The 16,415-nt window shown below is 40.6% G+C and overlaps 1 protein-coding gene across 4 annotated transcripts in view; it reads right to left on the bottom strand.

The window, feature by feature from the left end:
• LOC109424064 (uncharacterized) overlaps positions 1-16,415 on the bottom strand; it is a 376,421-nt gene that overhangs the window by 35,442 nt on the left and 324,564 nt on the right. For 3 of the 4 annotated variants that reach the window (XM_062842268.1, XM_062842269.1, XM_029880478.2), the window contains exons 4-5: positions 14,112-14,306; positions 3,583-4,169 (exon numbers count right to left, since the gene is read on the bottom strand). In XM_062842268.1, coding sequence (XP_062698252.1) covers positions 3,583-4,169; positions 14,112-14,306 — 782 coding nt within the window. The remainder of the gene's footprint in view (positions 1-3,582; positions 4,170-14,111; positions 14,307-16,415) is intronic. The other variant, XM_062842270.1, reaches the window with a different exon arrangement.

The following is a 16,415-nucleotide window of genomic DNA, read 5'->3' as shown; positions in this document are numbered from 1 at the left end:
CGAGGTCACCGAAATGGAAGAGCTCGTCAAGGCACTGCGGCAACAGTGCGAGGTGCAGGTTTAGCTACCTGTGGCGGCCGTGAAAAGTCAGTTAAAGTAGGGAGGATTAAGCTAGACTGGTGCGTATGTCATCTGACGTTCAACGAGCCATCGGAGGTTTGCTTAAGGTGTCTGGAACCAGGGCTCAGTGAACCGCAGTGAACAAATCACAGTACAGGTCACTCAGCTGAACCTGAACCCCTGTGACGCAACTCAGCAACTGCTTTGTCAGGCGTTTTCTGATTGGGGGACGGATATCGCCATCATAGCGGACCCATGCCGAGTATCCGTCGGCAACGGTAATTGGGTCACGGATGGGTCCAGAAAAATGGCGGTGATATGGACGACGGGTAAATACCCCGTCCAGGAGTTGGTGTCTACTACCTATGAGGGATTCGTGGTCGCCAAAGTAAACGGGATCTTCTTTTGTAGCTTTTATACGTCTCCACGGTGACCGATCGAGCAGTTCACACAAATGCTGGATCGAATAACGACCATGATAACATGGCGAAGGCCGGTAGTAATAGCGAGTGACTTAAATGCCTGGGCCGTGGAATAGGGAAGCCGCTTCACGAAGCAGCGAAGTCAGATCCTGCTAGAAACACTGGCCATACTAGATGTCGACCTAGCTAATGTCGGTACCAAGAGTACATTTAGTCGGAACGGAGCAAAGTTGATTATTGACGTTATCTTTTGTAGTCCTGACCTAACAAGTAGTTCGAACTGGATAGTAACAATCACAGCAATCACCAGGCCACCACAGTATCGACTACAATAACAGCAGGCAGCGGAAAGTGGAAGAGGCGACTAAGCTAAGGCCAAGCCCTCGCAGGTGGAAAACATCATGCTTCAACGTCGAGGTATTTGGGAAGGCGCTCCGCCATGAGCGAAACCTTCTCGGTTTAAGCGGGGACGAGCTGGTAGCGGCGCTCTCGTGTGTGATGCTACCATGCCTAGGCCCACCCGAGATTGTGGACCTGCGCCGCGCCTGCCTATAGACTAGGCAGCGGATGCAGTGAGCACGGACTGAGGAAGAGTGAAACGAACGGCGGGTGGTGTTCGCCGCTGCTAAAGTCGGGCTGAAGACCGAAATTTTGGCAAGCAAAAGGCCTGTTTCGAGGGTCTCTGTCAGAGTGCCAATGCAAATCCGTGGGGTGATGTCTACAGGATCGTAATGGCCAAGACAAGAGGTGTGATGTCTCCTACAGACAGAGCAGTCTCAAGAGATGCTGGAGGGTACCAACGAGGGGCTTTTTCCGCCCCATGATCGTAGTTCTTGGCCTCTTTTCGTACAAGTGGGGACCGGGGCTTGTGATGAGGAGAGGGTCATCGATGTGGAACTTGCGGGGATAGCAAAATACCTTAGCGTAGGTAAGGCCCCAGGTCCGGAAGGTGTTCCGAACCTGGCCTTAAAAGTAGCTATTGCAGAGGCTTCCGAGATGTTCAGGTCTGCTGTGCAGAAATGCCTGGACGAGGGAGTTTCCCCAGAAGTATGCAAGAGGCAAGGCCTGATCCTGTTGCCAAAGGCGGGGAAATCACCCGGAGATCCGTCGGCATATAGACCAATATGCTTGATCGACACGGCCGGGAGGGTGCTTGAAAAGACCATCCTCAATAGAATGTTAAGGCACACCACGGGTGTAAATGGTCTCTGGAGTAGCCAGTACGGCTTCCGGAAGGAGAGGTTGGACGTGTACGCTATCCTGTCAGTTACAAAAACCGCCAAGATAGCGCTTCAGCGTTAGAAAAGGGGGATTCGCTACTGTGCAGTAGTGACTCTGAACGTAAGGAACGCTTTCAATAGCGCCAGTTGTCGAGCTATTGCCAATGCGCTCCTTCGTCTGGGGATATCCGGGTACAAGATTCTCGGAAGCTGCTTCCAGAATCGAGTACTAGTTTACGACACAGAGGTAGGTCGGAAGTGCTTTCGCATAACCTCAGGAGTCCCGCAAGGTTCCATCCTGGGTTATGGGATGTCATATACGACGAGATGTTGAGATTAGAATACCCAGTGGGAGTGAGGATTGTCAGAATTGCCGACGACATTACGCTCGAAGTCTACGGTGAGACGATTGGAGAGGTGAAGTTGACTATCGACCACTTGATCAAGGTTGTGGAGCCGTGGATGAGGTTCAGGAAACTGGAACTGGCTCGCCACAAAACTGAGGTAACGGTTGTGAACAATCGGAAGTCGAAGCAGCAAATGGTGCTCAGTGTAGGCGATAGCACTATCACGTAGAAGCCCTCCGTCAAACACTTGGGCGTGATGATCGACAATAAGCTCACCTTCGGTAGCCACGCTGATTACGTATATAAGAGAGCCTCTATAGCTATTGCTGCACTATCCCGGCTGATGTCCAATAGCTCTGCAATGTACGCCAGTAAGCGCAAGCTTCTGGCTAGTGTTTTTACGTCCATACTAAGGTACGGCGGCCTAGCTTGGGGCACGGCGCTAAGGACCAAAAGTTATCGTGGTTTGCTGGAAAGTACTTATGTACCTAAAGGGTGCTAGCGCGTTCTGTAGCATGTCACACAATGCGCTCTGCGTCATAACTGGTATGGTGCCTATCAGTGTCCTTATCAGGGAAAACATAGAGTGCTTCGAAATGCGTAGCACAAGAGACATACGCAGGATTCCCAGATTTGCCTCCATGGTCAAATGGCAGCTTGCGTGGGACAGTTCCACCAAAAGAAGGTGGACCCATGAGTTGATCTCGAGGGTAGATAGTTGGGTTATCAGACGCCATGGAGAAGTAACATTCCATCTGACTCAGAATCGCTCAAATCGTCTCGGTGATTCAAAAAAGGTGGCTCGTGGACTCAAGAAGTGGCTAGTTGAGACACTAAACAAGAGGTGATCCAGGAGTTCTAAGTCAGGTATGTAGGTCCTTCTTGTGCTAGCTGAAAGGGCCTTAGCCTTCAGGAGGTCAAATCGCGCTGCATGCAGTATCAGTACTCTGCCCACTTTACGAAGACAAAGGGAATAGCAAGTCCAACCAGAAGGCTGACAAAGCAAAAGTATAATACCTTTGTGTATTCCTCAAAGAGCGTATCATTAATGTTCGTATCTTAAGGCTAAGTGTCATAAAATTGTATGTGGAAACAAAAATTTGGTTAGCACATTTTTTTTTGAGATATTGAACTTTTAACATTTCCGATTTTTGCAAAAATGGAGATGGTCTTATGTTCATGGATACTAATCACGTGGCCAGGAAGCAGACATAGAAAGCTGCCTTGCCATGTTGGGTCTTCTAGTTACTCTAGTAATTCCGTTCTCCATGATGATTACATTTAATCTTCTAAAAAGTTGTATCCATAATGTTTACGGTTTAAACCTTGCCTGATTTTGAAGTAGCTTTTCTTTCTTTTCATTGTTTGTCAATTTGGAAAGCCTAAATATAAATTTAACCATTGAGCAACCCATACATACATTCTTCTTCAATAGTGACCCAGCAAAATTGAAACAAATTATCGAGGTCATCACAGCTGCAACTAATCACCCCCTCATAACCCCCATTAACCCCTATTATCTAAGCCACTAACCTGGTTCGATTGTTGATTGTGCTGTTGCTGTTGTTGTTGTTGCTGTTGCTGCTGCAGTTGCTGTTGAGACTGCTGTGCGGATTGCTGCTGCGACTTGGGTTGCTGTTGTTGGTGTTGTTGCTGCTGTTGCAGCTGGTGTTGCGTCTGCTGTTGGTGTTCGTTCTTCCACAGTTTGCCACCCTTCAGGATGCCACTTATCGCCTGAGCCGTACTTAATGGTTTGTGTTTTCCTATTTCATAATGACTATTGATAGCGGTTGACTGCTGCTGCTGTTGTTGCTGTTGTGCCGCAGAAGCATCTCCGGGCTTCTGCTGTTGAGCTAGTTGCTTCTGTTGCAAGGCTCGGAGGTCGTTGGCGTTGGCACCGGTGGCGGATGAAGGCGGCACCGCCGTGGAACCCGTCTCGTTGCCCGACGTCACTGCAATGATAGTGGTAGTAACCGGAGGAGGTTCGGTATCAGTTTGGGTTTTCTGAATAATTCTCCGCTCGGTCACGGTCGTCATCGTGATGGTTTCGACGATGTAGCGCTGCTGGGTTTGCGCTTTGGACGAAGACTGGCTCTTATCATCATCATCATCACCACCACCTGGGAGGAAGGATTGCACAGTTTTTGGAGGGAAAGCATCCGTTGGCAATGTCATGGGGAAGCGATTAATTGGCGCAATTTCAAGTTACACCACATGACACACACACAGAGACACAGGCCATGCAAATATAAAAGAGAGAATCACAATCAGTTTCGCGCGGCACCTGGATTTGCTCCCGGGAGACTAGGAAATGTGTTCGACCTAGCGTCAAACAATGCGCCGTTAACTGTGCTACGTATTGTGTACTACAATGCAAGCCTGGTTTTGGCATGTTGGATGCAAATGTTGGAAATCGATTGCCTAGTGTGGTCCGGTATGGTGGGATCATATACGAATGGAATGCAAGGTAGGTACAGAACGAGCTGTGCGTCGAAAATTGCGTGAATACGTGAAATTTGTGGGTGGGTTTGGTGTAAATGCGAAAATGGAAAATGGTTTACAGAAACTCATAATGAAGTGATTTAAAGTGTCATTAATCAATTGATTGTATTTGATCATCGGTGTTGTAAGTCTAAGCCGAGGGATGCAAAATGGTGTATCGACTACATGGAGCACCCACCATAGCTCTGGCCCTGACAAGTGCTATGGTAGTGCAACCTGAGTCTTCCAACACCGTGAAAAATGAAGTAAGAAACAGTAAATGCTCTTGGAAGGACTATGATAGGAAACTCGATACCCGGATGCCAGGACCTTTAACGAACTTGGACGAGATTGATCTGGCACCTTCAGGCACGTGAATTGCAAAAAGTTGGTGTGGGCGTGGCTGCTATTCAGAAAATGTGGTGGCCTAAATCTGGTGAACGTGAATTCAGGGCGGTGGATCCATGTCAATATTTCACACCATTTCAATATTGCATCTTCCACAGTGACAGCGATAAGGCACAACATGGGATTGGATTTATAGGGATCGGGAAACAAATGAAGCGAGTTATGAGGTGGGAGCCGATCAACGAGCGGTTCTGCGTATTGAAGATACGAAGCAAATTCTTTAACTACAGCCTGATTAATGACGTTAATTATGCGTTTTTCGAATGTCTTGACAAAGCCTAATGGAGAATATTCCAATCACGACATTAATATTGTGGTCGGTGATGCCATCGAGCCAAATGTTGGTGTCAGGTATCCGGCAGAACAGGGAGCGATATAGGGAAGCAAGAGCAGCCGAAAAATTAATCCATTGCAAAAAGATAACCGTGCATGAGGAAAATGTGATACCTCAGGAACAAGAGTGTTTGGAACAGAAGGTATGCGAGGGTTTTACGATACTGTCAATGACAATCGGTGCCTTTTTCCGACATGCGCAACGACCTGATGGAAACCTGATGACTAATGGAACAATGATGGCTTCCAAGAGGAGAGCCCTTCAAGAAATCATTGAAAGATGGGAATAGAAGAGCGACAGACATAATTCAAATCGATGACGACGAACACTTTTCACCGAAATCGTTATTTGTGGTAAATATCTAGTGCTGTCAGGGTAAAACAAGAGTTGGTTACTCAAAGTTTCCACATTCTAGTATGCCCCTAAGAGAATGACTGCACATTTGCGCCTAATTATGAATTATTCCGAGAAAACCCGTACAATATTATTTCACGAAATTTTACTGTGATTATAGCGGAATGGATATTTTGCTAGAATCCTCTCAAGAGTTTCTTCTTAAAATGTTTAGCAAATTCTAGGGGATTTTACATACAGAACACGGCCAGAAATTAATTTCGTTTTTTTTTCAAGATTTATCAAAAATTTTCCAAAAAGTTCACAGAAAGAAGTTTTTTGCAGGATTTCTTGGAATAAGAAGAATTCCTTGAGATTTCCTCCCAGGATCTCTGCGAAATGCATCGCTGTTCATGCATTTCTTCGAAAATTTCACCAGGAATCCCACCAGATAATTTTTCAAGAACTCCCTGATGATTTTTTCTTGGGACTTCTTCAGGAGTGTTTCAATAAATTTCTCAAAAATTTAACCTTGTAACTTGTTCACAGGATTTTTTGATATCCCTCTTAGAATTCCTTAAGGGAATATAGAAAATTCCTTCAATGATTTCTACACTAGTTTATGCTTGTATAACAATATTCCATCAAACATTCGTTAAGAAATACTAACAGTTTTTTTTTTTCCAGGAGTTTTTCTTATGGATTTCATTGAAAAATTTCTAGAAATTTTTCAAGAAACTCTTCTAGGAATTTCTCCGGATTCAATGAACCGAATGCAATGAAATTTTGATTATTTATGACTTATATAATGAGCTATGAAAAACCGTTGACTTAACTTAAAATTCTTAATACGGAAAAAAAATTATAACGATTAGATTATTTTTCTAATAAAACACAAAATTATCCAAAACATCAACATCGTTTCAAAATTCAAGATGCAAATAACAGTTCATTTAATTTCCCTCTGATTGACTTATATTTAAATATGTTTTGAAGGAAAGTAACAACATAGCCACCAATAAATTGAAAAAGTAATGGAATGCATATTAAAAATAGAGCAATTTACTAAAAAAAACGTGAAAAAAAGAAAATTGCTATAACTTTTTCTCTTGATGAAAATTTCAAGTTAAGTCAAATGTTTTCCAGAGTTCATTATGTAGGTCATGAATGGTCAAAATTTCAAAATTTCATTGCAATCCGGAGATATAACAGCTCAAAGTTGGCTATCGAATAATTTTACCTTTTTTAAGAATATTTACAACTTCGTGAAGATCTTTTCCAAATTTGGACCACTGATGCACAACTAGTTGATGAATAAATTTGAGAATATTTGATGCAGTTTTCGAAAAGTTACAGATAGTTGAACATTTTTATAAAAGGGAAAATTTTGTCTGTCCCGATCATTTTATCTATCCCCTGTATGCATTATTTTAAAAATTCCTACAAAAATTCTTGTTTTTTTTTCAATTTTTTCAGTGGATTTCCAAATTTTTCCAAGTTTTTTTTCTGCAGGATTTCTATCCGAAATTTTCCAGATAGTGGCTTAAGATTTTTTGTGTACAAACGCCTTCAGGACTTCTTCAAGAATTCTACCTGTACTTTCAATGTGATTTTTGCAAATGTTTCTCAAAAGATTTGTTCAGAAATTCCTCTACGGATTTTTCCAAGCATCCCTCTAGCATTTTTTTCTTGGAAATACTAGCAGAGTTGCTCCAGAAGTCTCTCATGTTTTTGCCTTTCTCGTATACCCAAGTGTACTCAAAGGCTATAATATCTTGCGATTTCGCAAAACCAGTTACCTAGTTCTAGCATTAAGGGTACGGTTCACTCAAAAAACGAATTTTCAATAAAATGCTCGGAGGGTCAAGTCATATATACCAATCAACTCAGTTCGATGAATTGAGATGATGTCTGTATGTGTGTATGTATGTGTGTATGTATGTGTGTACGTATGTATGTCTGTGCGCAAAAAAGGTTCACTCACTTTTAAGGCACTTCCCATTTTCCGGATTATAGCTCGAATCGAACCACACCGCATTATTTGTCATTAAAAATGGTTCAGATCGTTCAAGGCGTTTCAGAGTTATGGCCATATCAGTGATCCGGACCAGCACCAGTAGAACTGGCTGTATATAAAACTGAACCAAGCCCCATCATGCGACACATCAAACTGCGGCGATTTTTTTATTTATTTATTTTTGGAGACCGGAAGTTTCACGATGTTGGCCCAAATTCAAGATGCCAGCTCCAAATTCAAAATGGCGGCTGTTTAATGGAGTTTTAGGCCCTAAAACCATGCAATATGGGTTTATTTGGTATGAGGAAGATGTCCGGAGTGTAAAAATGGCGGCCAGAATATCCAACATGGCGGCCTAAAATCCATGATGGCGGCTCAAAATTCAAGATGATGGCTGTTTAATGAAGTTTTAGGCCCTGAAACCATGCAATATGAGTATATTTTGTATGGGGAAGAAGTCAGGAGGCCAAAAATGACGACCAGAATATCCGAGATTGCGGACTCAGATCCAAAATGGCGGCTCGAATTTCAAGATAGTGGCTTTTCCTTAAGAGTGTGAGGCTCAAAAATCAAAAAGCCAGATTAACGATTAAGTGTAGAATTGACCTACATAAAAATACACAGTGATTAAAACTTAAACGTATGAAAGTGCGATATTCGTCAACATGTCATTTACGTTTTGTTGAAATGGGTTTTCGAAGACACGAGAAAGGCGCCATCACCGCTAGGTGGATTAATTAGGGTTTTTTTGTTATAATAATTAAGGGTGTATCTTAAGGTGTTTCTGTGGGTATCCTTTTAGGTATTATCTCAGACATTTATCCAGGAATTGCTCCACAAATAACTTCCGGGACGTTTGTCCAGTCCTTAAAAAAAAATCCAAGAATTCCTTCTAGAAGTTTTCAAAAGTATCTCCAGGAATTTTAAGTGATTTCATGAAACAATTAAATCTGTAGAAATATCTAGGAAATATTTCCAAACAAGTTTCTTAAAGTATTCGTGAAGAAATAATTAGAGAGATCCTTTGCTGAAATGCCGAATAAATTGATAATAAAGTGATTGATGGAGATGGGTTTGAAGCTGTTAAATAATTTGTTTGTCTTGGAACACTTGAAGTAAAGTGAAAAGGCGTATCGTAGCTGCGAAAAGGGCCTTGTACGGATTTCGTAGCCAGCTGAGGTCCCATAATTTATAAACGCAAATGAAATTCGCTCTATATAAGGCGCTGAATCTTCCGGTTTCCTTCTACGGTCATGAGTCGTGGACGTTAAAGGAGGTAGACCAAAAAGCTTTCAAAGATTTTGAGCGCAAAGAGCTTCGAACAATTATCGGTGGGAAACAAGAAAATGGAGTGGGGCGCAGACGCATGAATCACGAGCTGTACCAAAGATGCTAATGTTTTGAAATGTATAAAATACAGCAGACTCCAGTGGGCTGGACACGTAGTGTAAATGTCGGAAAAAGGAAAAGCGAAAACAATATTCAGCAGGAAACTTGATGTTAAACTATACGTTCGACGTTGGAGTAAAGTTTCTTTGTAGCCAACAACGTATCAAGGTAGGTGCCATGGCAAAGGAAACTCTTCTTTCAAATTGGGGAAGGATAATGTTTTGAAAATGGCACAGCTAACTTTTCGTAAAAAAATCACACGAGCAATCACTAAAGATGATATAAGAAGCTCCCCAAGTAACAATAAATGCTGAACAGTGAGAGTATTAGTCGAACACTGGCTGGTTAATGGTGTCAGTGACTGAAAACAATGATAGCTGAATATTCATCTGTGTAAACAGTTTAAAAACAGACACCAACATGCAGAATTGATCATCTGTTGTACAACCTTTAATCAAATACCCAACTAACAATCACTCATTTCACAGGCACCTTTTTGTCGAATTAATTCAGCATAATGTTGGATAAAGTTTGAATTATTTTCACGTACAATCTATGTTCGGGTTTTGTTCACACAAATTTGGAGAAGTTATAAAGCATCATGTTGTGCACCAACTAATTTTTTCGTTGTTAAAAGCGTTTAACGAATATACAGGAAGGCTTTTGTTAAGCTATGGAAATAATGACTGAAAAAAATAAAATCAAAAATGTTGAACTCTCAAGAGAGTAATTATTTGCTCTCATGTTGAGAACACCTATTATGAAATAAAAATTACATATAAAATTACCTAAATCCGGATTAGAACTTGAGACCTGTCGATTGCCAGCCGCATGCCTTCCTGTATCTGCGCCATCCTAGAGATGGTGGGATGCAGCACCCAAAGCAAAACATAATCTTCTCCTGACTCAATAATGATCACTCCTGAACTTGTGTTCAGCAGTGGTGAATTAGCACAACACGTGGTAATCAACTGAACAACGCCTTATACTTCAACAGCTGTGCAGCCCAAAACACGTGTTTTCCATTCTGGTTTCACTGTCAGTATTTTTATCGCACGGTGAGAAAACTTGTATCGAATGCGGCCAAAAAGTGTTGGTACTTATTAAAGATATTGTTCTCAGATGTACTATTTGCGAAATGAATATGTTTTTATTTTTATTATAAAATATCGATCTTTATAAATGTATGGCAATATGTGGTGCGGTACGGTCTTGGACATGGTGTATTCACAACATCTGTTCAGGTAATCTACTCATACTCAGTCGATTTAAATTAATTTTTTATGCATGTTTTTGTCATGGAATCTTCTGAATGTTGTTTGGTTATTTAGGTGGCTGTGGGCACAATATTCACTAAACACAGACAGCACTGAAATATCAAATGCATCGATCCAAGCGTCTCGTACAATCGAACTGCTGCGGAAAAAAATCGAACTGCTGCAGATAAAAAATATAATAATCAAGGTATTTATTATTACAGACTAATAATAATAAATAAATGCCTCATTTTTACGTTGATTACGTCTCCCAGGAAATCAATGTTGAGCTACATAGTTCTATTCTGTTTTATGTTATGTGATTTGTTTAAAATATAGTTTCTTTAATAAATTGGTTGTCTAAAAAGTTTTAGCCATGATTTATCCCATAATCCGAACAAAGTTCCGAGTCAAACTATGACGGGTTGAAGGCGTTTATTTGACAAGTAAAAAGCACATTGTACAGGTACATATGCTTATCGATACATCAGCTTAATAAGATGCAGAAAAATGTTTTGTTAAACTCCTTTGCTAAGGAATCAATGCTTGTCGAATAAATTTCTTGTTAAACTTTAAAAAAGTGTTTTAAATTATCATTGTTAATACTGATGAGGAAAGTCGAACATCAACTACTTTCTCAATTGAAAAAATCGTTTAAACAGTAATGTGTAGAGCATAATTTTAGTTCAGCTATCATTACCATTATCAAACAACAATTCAGCATGCTTGAACTTGCTTCAACTTCAAATTAACGACTCATGCTTGAACTTCAAATCAGCTAAAGGTTGAATGAAATCACCAAAATTAGATGTTTAGGAGCTGAATAAGGGATTGTACATCTAGAGCAGTGGTGCTCAAACTGCGGCCCTCGAAGCTCTTGAATGCGGCCCGCAAAGTGCTTTGGAAAGAATAACTGATTGTTCAAAATTATGAAAAACACTATAATAATGCTAAATCTTATGCAAATATTTGTTAGTTTTTGATAGCATTAATCTTCACTGACAATATTATTAGTTTTTATTAATTTGCCTTACCGAGACGAGATTGAAAACATTATTTTCTCCTTGATTTCATCCCTTTAGAGCCGGATGGGTTCGCCACTGCTGCTGCAATCTCGTTGGCCTTGAATACGTTTGCTATGTTCTGTTTCATCACCGGGGTCATATTGACCCCTCCGGCTCCAAATGGTTAAACGACGTCCAAATCAAATTTCACTCCAGAAGTGTTCTTAACACTCTTTTTACAAAATATTTTGATTGGTCAAAAAAACCTACAAATAATGGGATGTAATAAGTTTAAACAAATATTTTGATGAATTTTGTTTGTTATACAAAACTAGCACTGTTGAAAAGTTTCTTTTGCAGTCTGATGCTACAGTTCAAACACACATATTTGATCATGTAGCCAAGTAGAAAATGATTCGCTACTTCAAATGAATCAAATCAGACTTCATGACAACTCAAAATTGGACAGAATTCTCGATGAACTAGGGTCTTGTACCATTTAGGCAGGTGTACCTATTTTGGGCATTTACCGCTATAACTAAGTCATTTTACAACCGATTGATTTCAATTTTTGTTCAGAGTTGGGCACGCACAGTATCTAACTCTGTACAAAAATTCAAATCAATCGGTTGTAAATTGACTTAGTTATAGCGGCAACTGCCCAAAATAGGTATACCTGCACAAATGGTACAAGACTCTATACGTTTTCAATAGTCAAACTGAGAGTGTTTCGTCCAGCGGTTGAAAAGACCTTTGAGGCAAAAATATTAAAGTGCCAGAGATACTTGTTGAGATTATCCAACAATCTATGGTGTTCAAGTAGTAAAATGTCCGCAGTAGGAAAGTTAGAACTTTTAAAATGATATATAAATTCAGTTTTTTTCTTTTCAAATGATGATTTTCCTGCGGCCCGCGGCTCAGACGCAAAACCCTAATTTGGCCCGCGGTATACTTCAACCTGAGCATCACTGATCTAGAGCTCAGTTTTTGAAAAAGGCTGCTACAAAATAGTTGCAAAAACGTTTGTACAGTATCAAATTTCCGTTTTTTTTCCAAAATCATAAAGCTGTTTTTGGATTGCACGAGAAATGAAAGCGCAAATTAAATTTAAAATCGGAAGAGCTTCTATTTTGGGCACTTCTTCTGCTATAACTCAAATATTTTATAACCAGTTGCATTGATTGTTTGTATGCGGAAGATATCTGTAGTACCTAGCCACATACAAAAATGCAAGTCTATTGCTTTAAAATTAACTGAGTTATAGCGGAAAAGTTACCTAATACCATCCGCTGCTCAAGGGACCCTAGAGTTTTTATCTAATTCCCGTCTATCCAAGCACTGACCAATAATGATTGAATTGATTCTTGCACCTCGCCTAATGCCTCATGGCCAATTTGGTATCAACTACTAATTTATAAATAGGCTTCCATACCATAGAAACATATTTTAAAATAACTATAATTTCTTTAAAATATTAAGATTGCAGTTTCCGTCTAGTGCACGTTTATTTCGGGCACAAGTTGAATTCAATTCCCAGCACACCTTCTACGTAACGATATGGTACATAGAATGCTCAACAACTATGATTTGACCGTAGTTTTTATTTAAAAACTCGATCAAATCCTTCGCAATTCAAAATCAAATATTTCATTCAATACTGTTGCTCACCAGATCGTAATACGCCATCACAGTGCAACAAAGAAATCTTTCTATGTGGTTGTGAAATGCGGTGTATCGTATGTTGAAAATCAACGCACACATTTGCTTGCACCCTGCTTAGGCGAGGACAACTGTAAAGAAACGTTTTACCAACGAAAAAAAAGCGATCAATATGAATAATTCAACAGCTTTTGCTGCATTCTGCAGCAGTTGAAACCGACTATGATGTTCCTCAGAGCTTTTGTGGTGTGTGAATTGAAGGTTGGTTCGACAAGTGAATCTTTGAACATTTCGGCTAGTTCCTGTATTGGTGCGGTTGCCTTTATCGTACGCAGAACAAGAAAAATCCCAACTCGCAGGTAAATTGAAATTGAAACCTGAAATTTCGCGCAATTATTCGATTTCCAGTGTTATACTGGGTGGTTATTGATAGTCTACATCTTTTTGCTTTCATCCGATGAGTCATTGACAAAGATAAATTGGAATATCTGTAATTACCCGCAGTTTTTCGTCTGATATGACGTTTTTTTTTATCTTTATTTGTGAGATTTTCAGCCCTAGGCTGGTTCATCTCATATGACGAAAATTGACGCAAATGACGAAGTAGATTTCTGCCCTAGTTGGTACGCTTTTTTACATGTTCATCCAGATATTTAACAACTACATAATTCTAAATAAGATGATTTTCCTGAACTCATGCTCAAGATTCGGTTCTTACCTTGAGTTCAACTGATATACAGTAGGATTTCTTAAGAAGCTATCCCCTCTGGGAATTCCCCTGCGGTGTCGTTCGAAGAAAATCCCAGCAAAAAGACAACATTTTTAATAAACGTCAGTCGCAGCTTACGCTCATCTTTTGATTCAAAACCATGATTGCCGTCGATGCTCCTACCGGTCGAGTGGTGGTGATTGATGATGATAAGAGATTGAAAACGGTGCAATTTTTATTGATTGATTTTGACTGGTGGTGGTGGTGGTAGTGGTCGAAACGATCTCGATGCGCCTAATTCCGTTCAGTCGTGAATGAATTTCGATTCGAATGCTCCTAGACGTGCAAATGATTAGAATAAGTTTAGGAAAACGATCGATGCGGATGCGAATATACAGACTACAGCATATACCGTGAAAGCAGCAAAAGCTTGACTCCCCTTCCTCGATCCAATTGCTTGGGAAAAACTTACCCTGCGAGGCATCCTGCACCTGCTTGATGGTGAGAAACTTCGGCCGTTCCTCGCCGGCGATAATTTCCTTCTGGGTGATCCTTCGCTCCGGCGAGGACTTCTGCAGGGGAACCAGCGCTATCGGGAGGGTTGCGTGAGGGGGCAGCGGTGCTTCCATCATCGGCGAAATATCGTCCGAACATTGCGAGTCGCATTCTAGAGAGAGACAAGGAAGCGAAAGGAAAAGCGAGGAAAATAAAATTAATTTCTGTTTTTAATGGTTTTTGCGGTGTGGGAGGCAAGGTTATCGCAAGTGATGCTCCGAGGTCGCGGGTTGTTTGAAACGAGTTTGGTTTGGTGGAACAGCAATGGGGTATTTATTAGCACTTCAGGGCAGGCAGACGTAGGAAATATTTACTGCGCTTTACTAGCTGGCGAATAAAAGTTTTATGAGCGAAACGCATCAGATAGCGCTAGAAAGAATGGCCCTTGTCATATGGAGTGAAGATTTACCGTCGTCCGACCGGGTCCCGTGAAATGGCAATCGAACCCTTTTTTATGGCCTTTTGAATGCCGGTCAACAGCTTTTGGTGGAAGTCATTCTTCGAGGTGAAGTGACAATTTTCGAGATCATGAATAATTCATGTGTTTCAGCAAAGGATGCGTCAATCGAAAGCTTGTCAATCCGTCAATGTGAGAAGAGCACGTAAAAACCTGCTTTTACCTGTGTTTTTGTTTACGTCCATTTCATTTCTCTTCAAACCAATTATTTTAGACTCTGTATTAATTGTTTCAAGTTTGTGTGTATTTACACAGGATTAAAAACGGTAATTTAAAACAATACTTAAAACATTAAAGATTTAGAATTTCATATATCTGCAAGTTTTTGTCCTATTTTGAGCTTGAGCTTGATTGACCGCCCCCAGTATCGCCAGCTACACTCACAAAAGGAACCAATGAGATATCTGCTGGGTACTAGCAGGCATCTTCAGTGTGTGAGCGTTGGTGATTTTTTATTGTAGGCGACAATGGCGCCTGGCACGTCAGGTTGCAGGTCAATGTGGGGAAGGAGAAGAAAGTGATGATTGCAATCATTTGTATCCACATCAGACCGAATATACCTCTGCGCCTGCACAAATTCATGCGGATGTCGGAGTGTTGGAGGAATATGGTTGGCAGACGGTTCACACATTGGTGCGTGGATGCCAGGCGTAAAGTGATAGAATTGTGTGTTTAATTATTCTGAAGCGGTGCGGCACAGTTCGCATGATTGCTTCACTCTTAGACGTTATATGATAGATTGACACTGTGCTGTGGGGGAGTCTTGTCACCGCTTTTGTGGAATCTCGAAGCAGATACGCTATTGAGGCAACTCAATAATAGCGGTTTTCCTACTTATGGTTTTGCCGACGACTACCTAGCATTGTTAGTTGGTATGTGTATTCCCGATCAGAAAGGCATAACAAAAATGTAACAAAATTATATCAACGGTTGATAGATATATCACCGTTTGTTATATTTAGATATATTTGACAAAAATGATTTGAAACCCTGATTTAATTATATCAGAATTATAACAAGCTTAGTTATAATACCAATAAATTTATTTGGATCATCTTTATATGAACATTATAACAAACTCAGTTATAGTTGTGAAAATGCAGTTTATGTCAAATGAACATTTTACAGGTGGTGTTTGATACGCAGTTACGCCGCTGTGCGGTGCTACTGTGCTTGTAAAATACAGTAGTTTTAACAAGTTTGAATCATGATCCAGACCTTTAAGGGTCTGTTCCAAATCGCGAATTGAGATTAATTTTTACTTAAATTTGACAGTTCGACACTAAAACTTGAAAGTTCTCCAAAGGAAATAATTATCCAACTGTCAAATTTAAGTGAAAATTAATTTTACGCCTATTGGAACAGACCCTCAGATAGCTCAGATAGATATTGTCGCGCTTATCTTGGATTCTCAGCCGGCTGCGTTCGAAACGCGCAGCATCAGATCGCGCCAGACCACGCACGTATAGTTTGTACACGGTGTGCACCTTGGCTAAAACTGTTTTTGCAGCCGCCGGGTGGGAGCTGTCACGTATACTCAGCCACCTTGTACAAATCAAACGGGCGCAATCTTTCCGTTATAAACTGCGGTTGGTTAACGTTGAATAATTCGTCATTGAAATCAACACCGTCATCAAACATTTGAAAGCAGTTTTTTTCGATCAAAACAAAAGTCTTTGCTATGAAAATATATTCGCTGTACTCCACATGAGGAATAGAATGCAGTGAATATATTGTCATGGTTGATGTTTTGATTTACAGCGA

The sequence above is a fragment of the Aedes albopictus genome, chromosome 3 (assembly GCF_035046485.1).
Source record: "Aedes albopictus strain Foshan chromosome 3, AalbF5, whole genome shotgun sequence".
NCBI lineage: Eukaryota > Metazoa > Arthropoda > Insecta > Diptera > Culicidae > Aedes > Aedes albopictus.
Note: the sequence above shows the minus strand (reverse complement) of the source record. Positions and strands in the feature narration are given on the sequence as shown.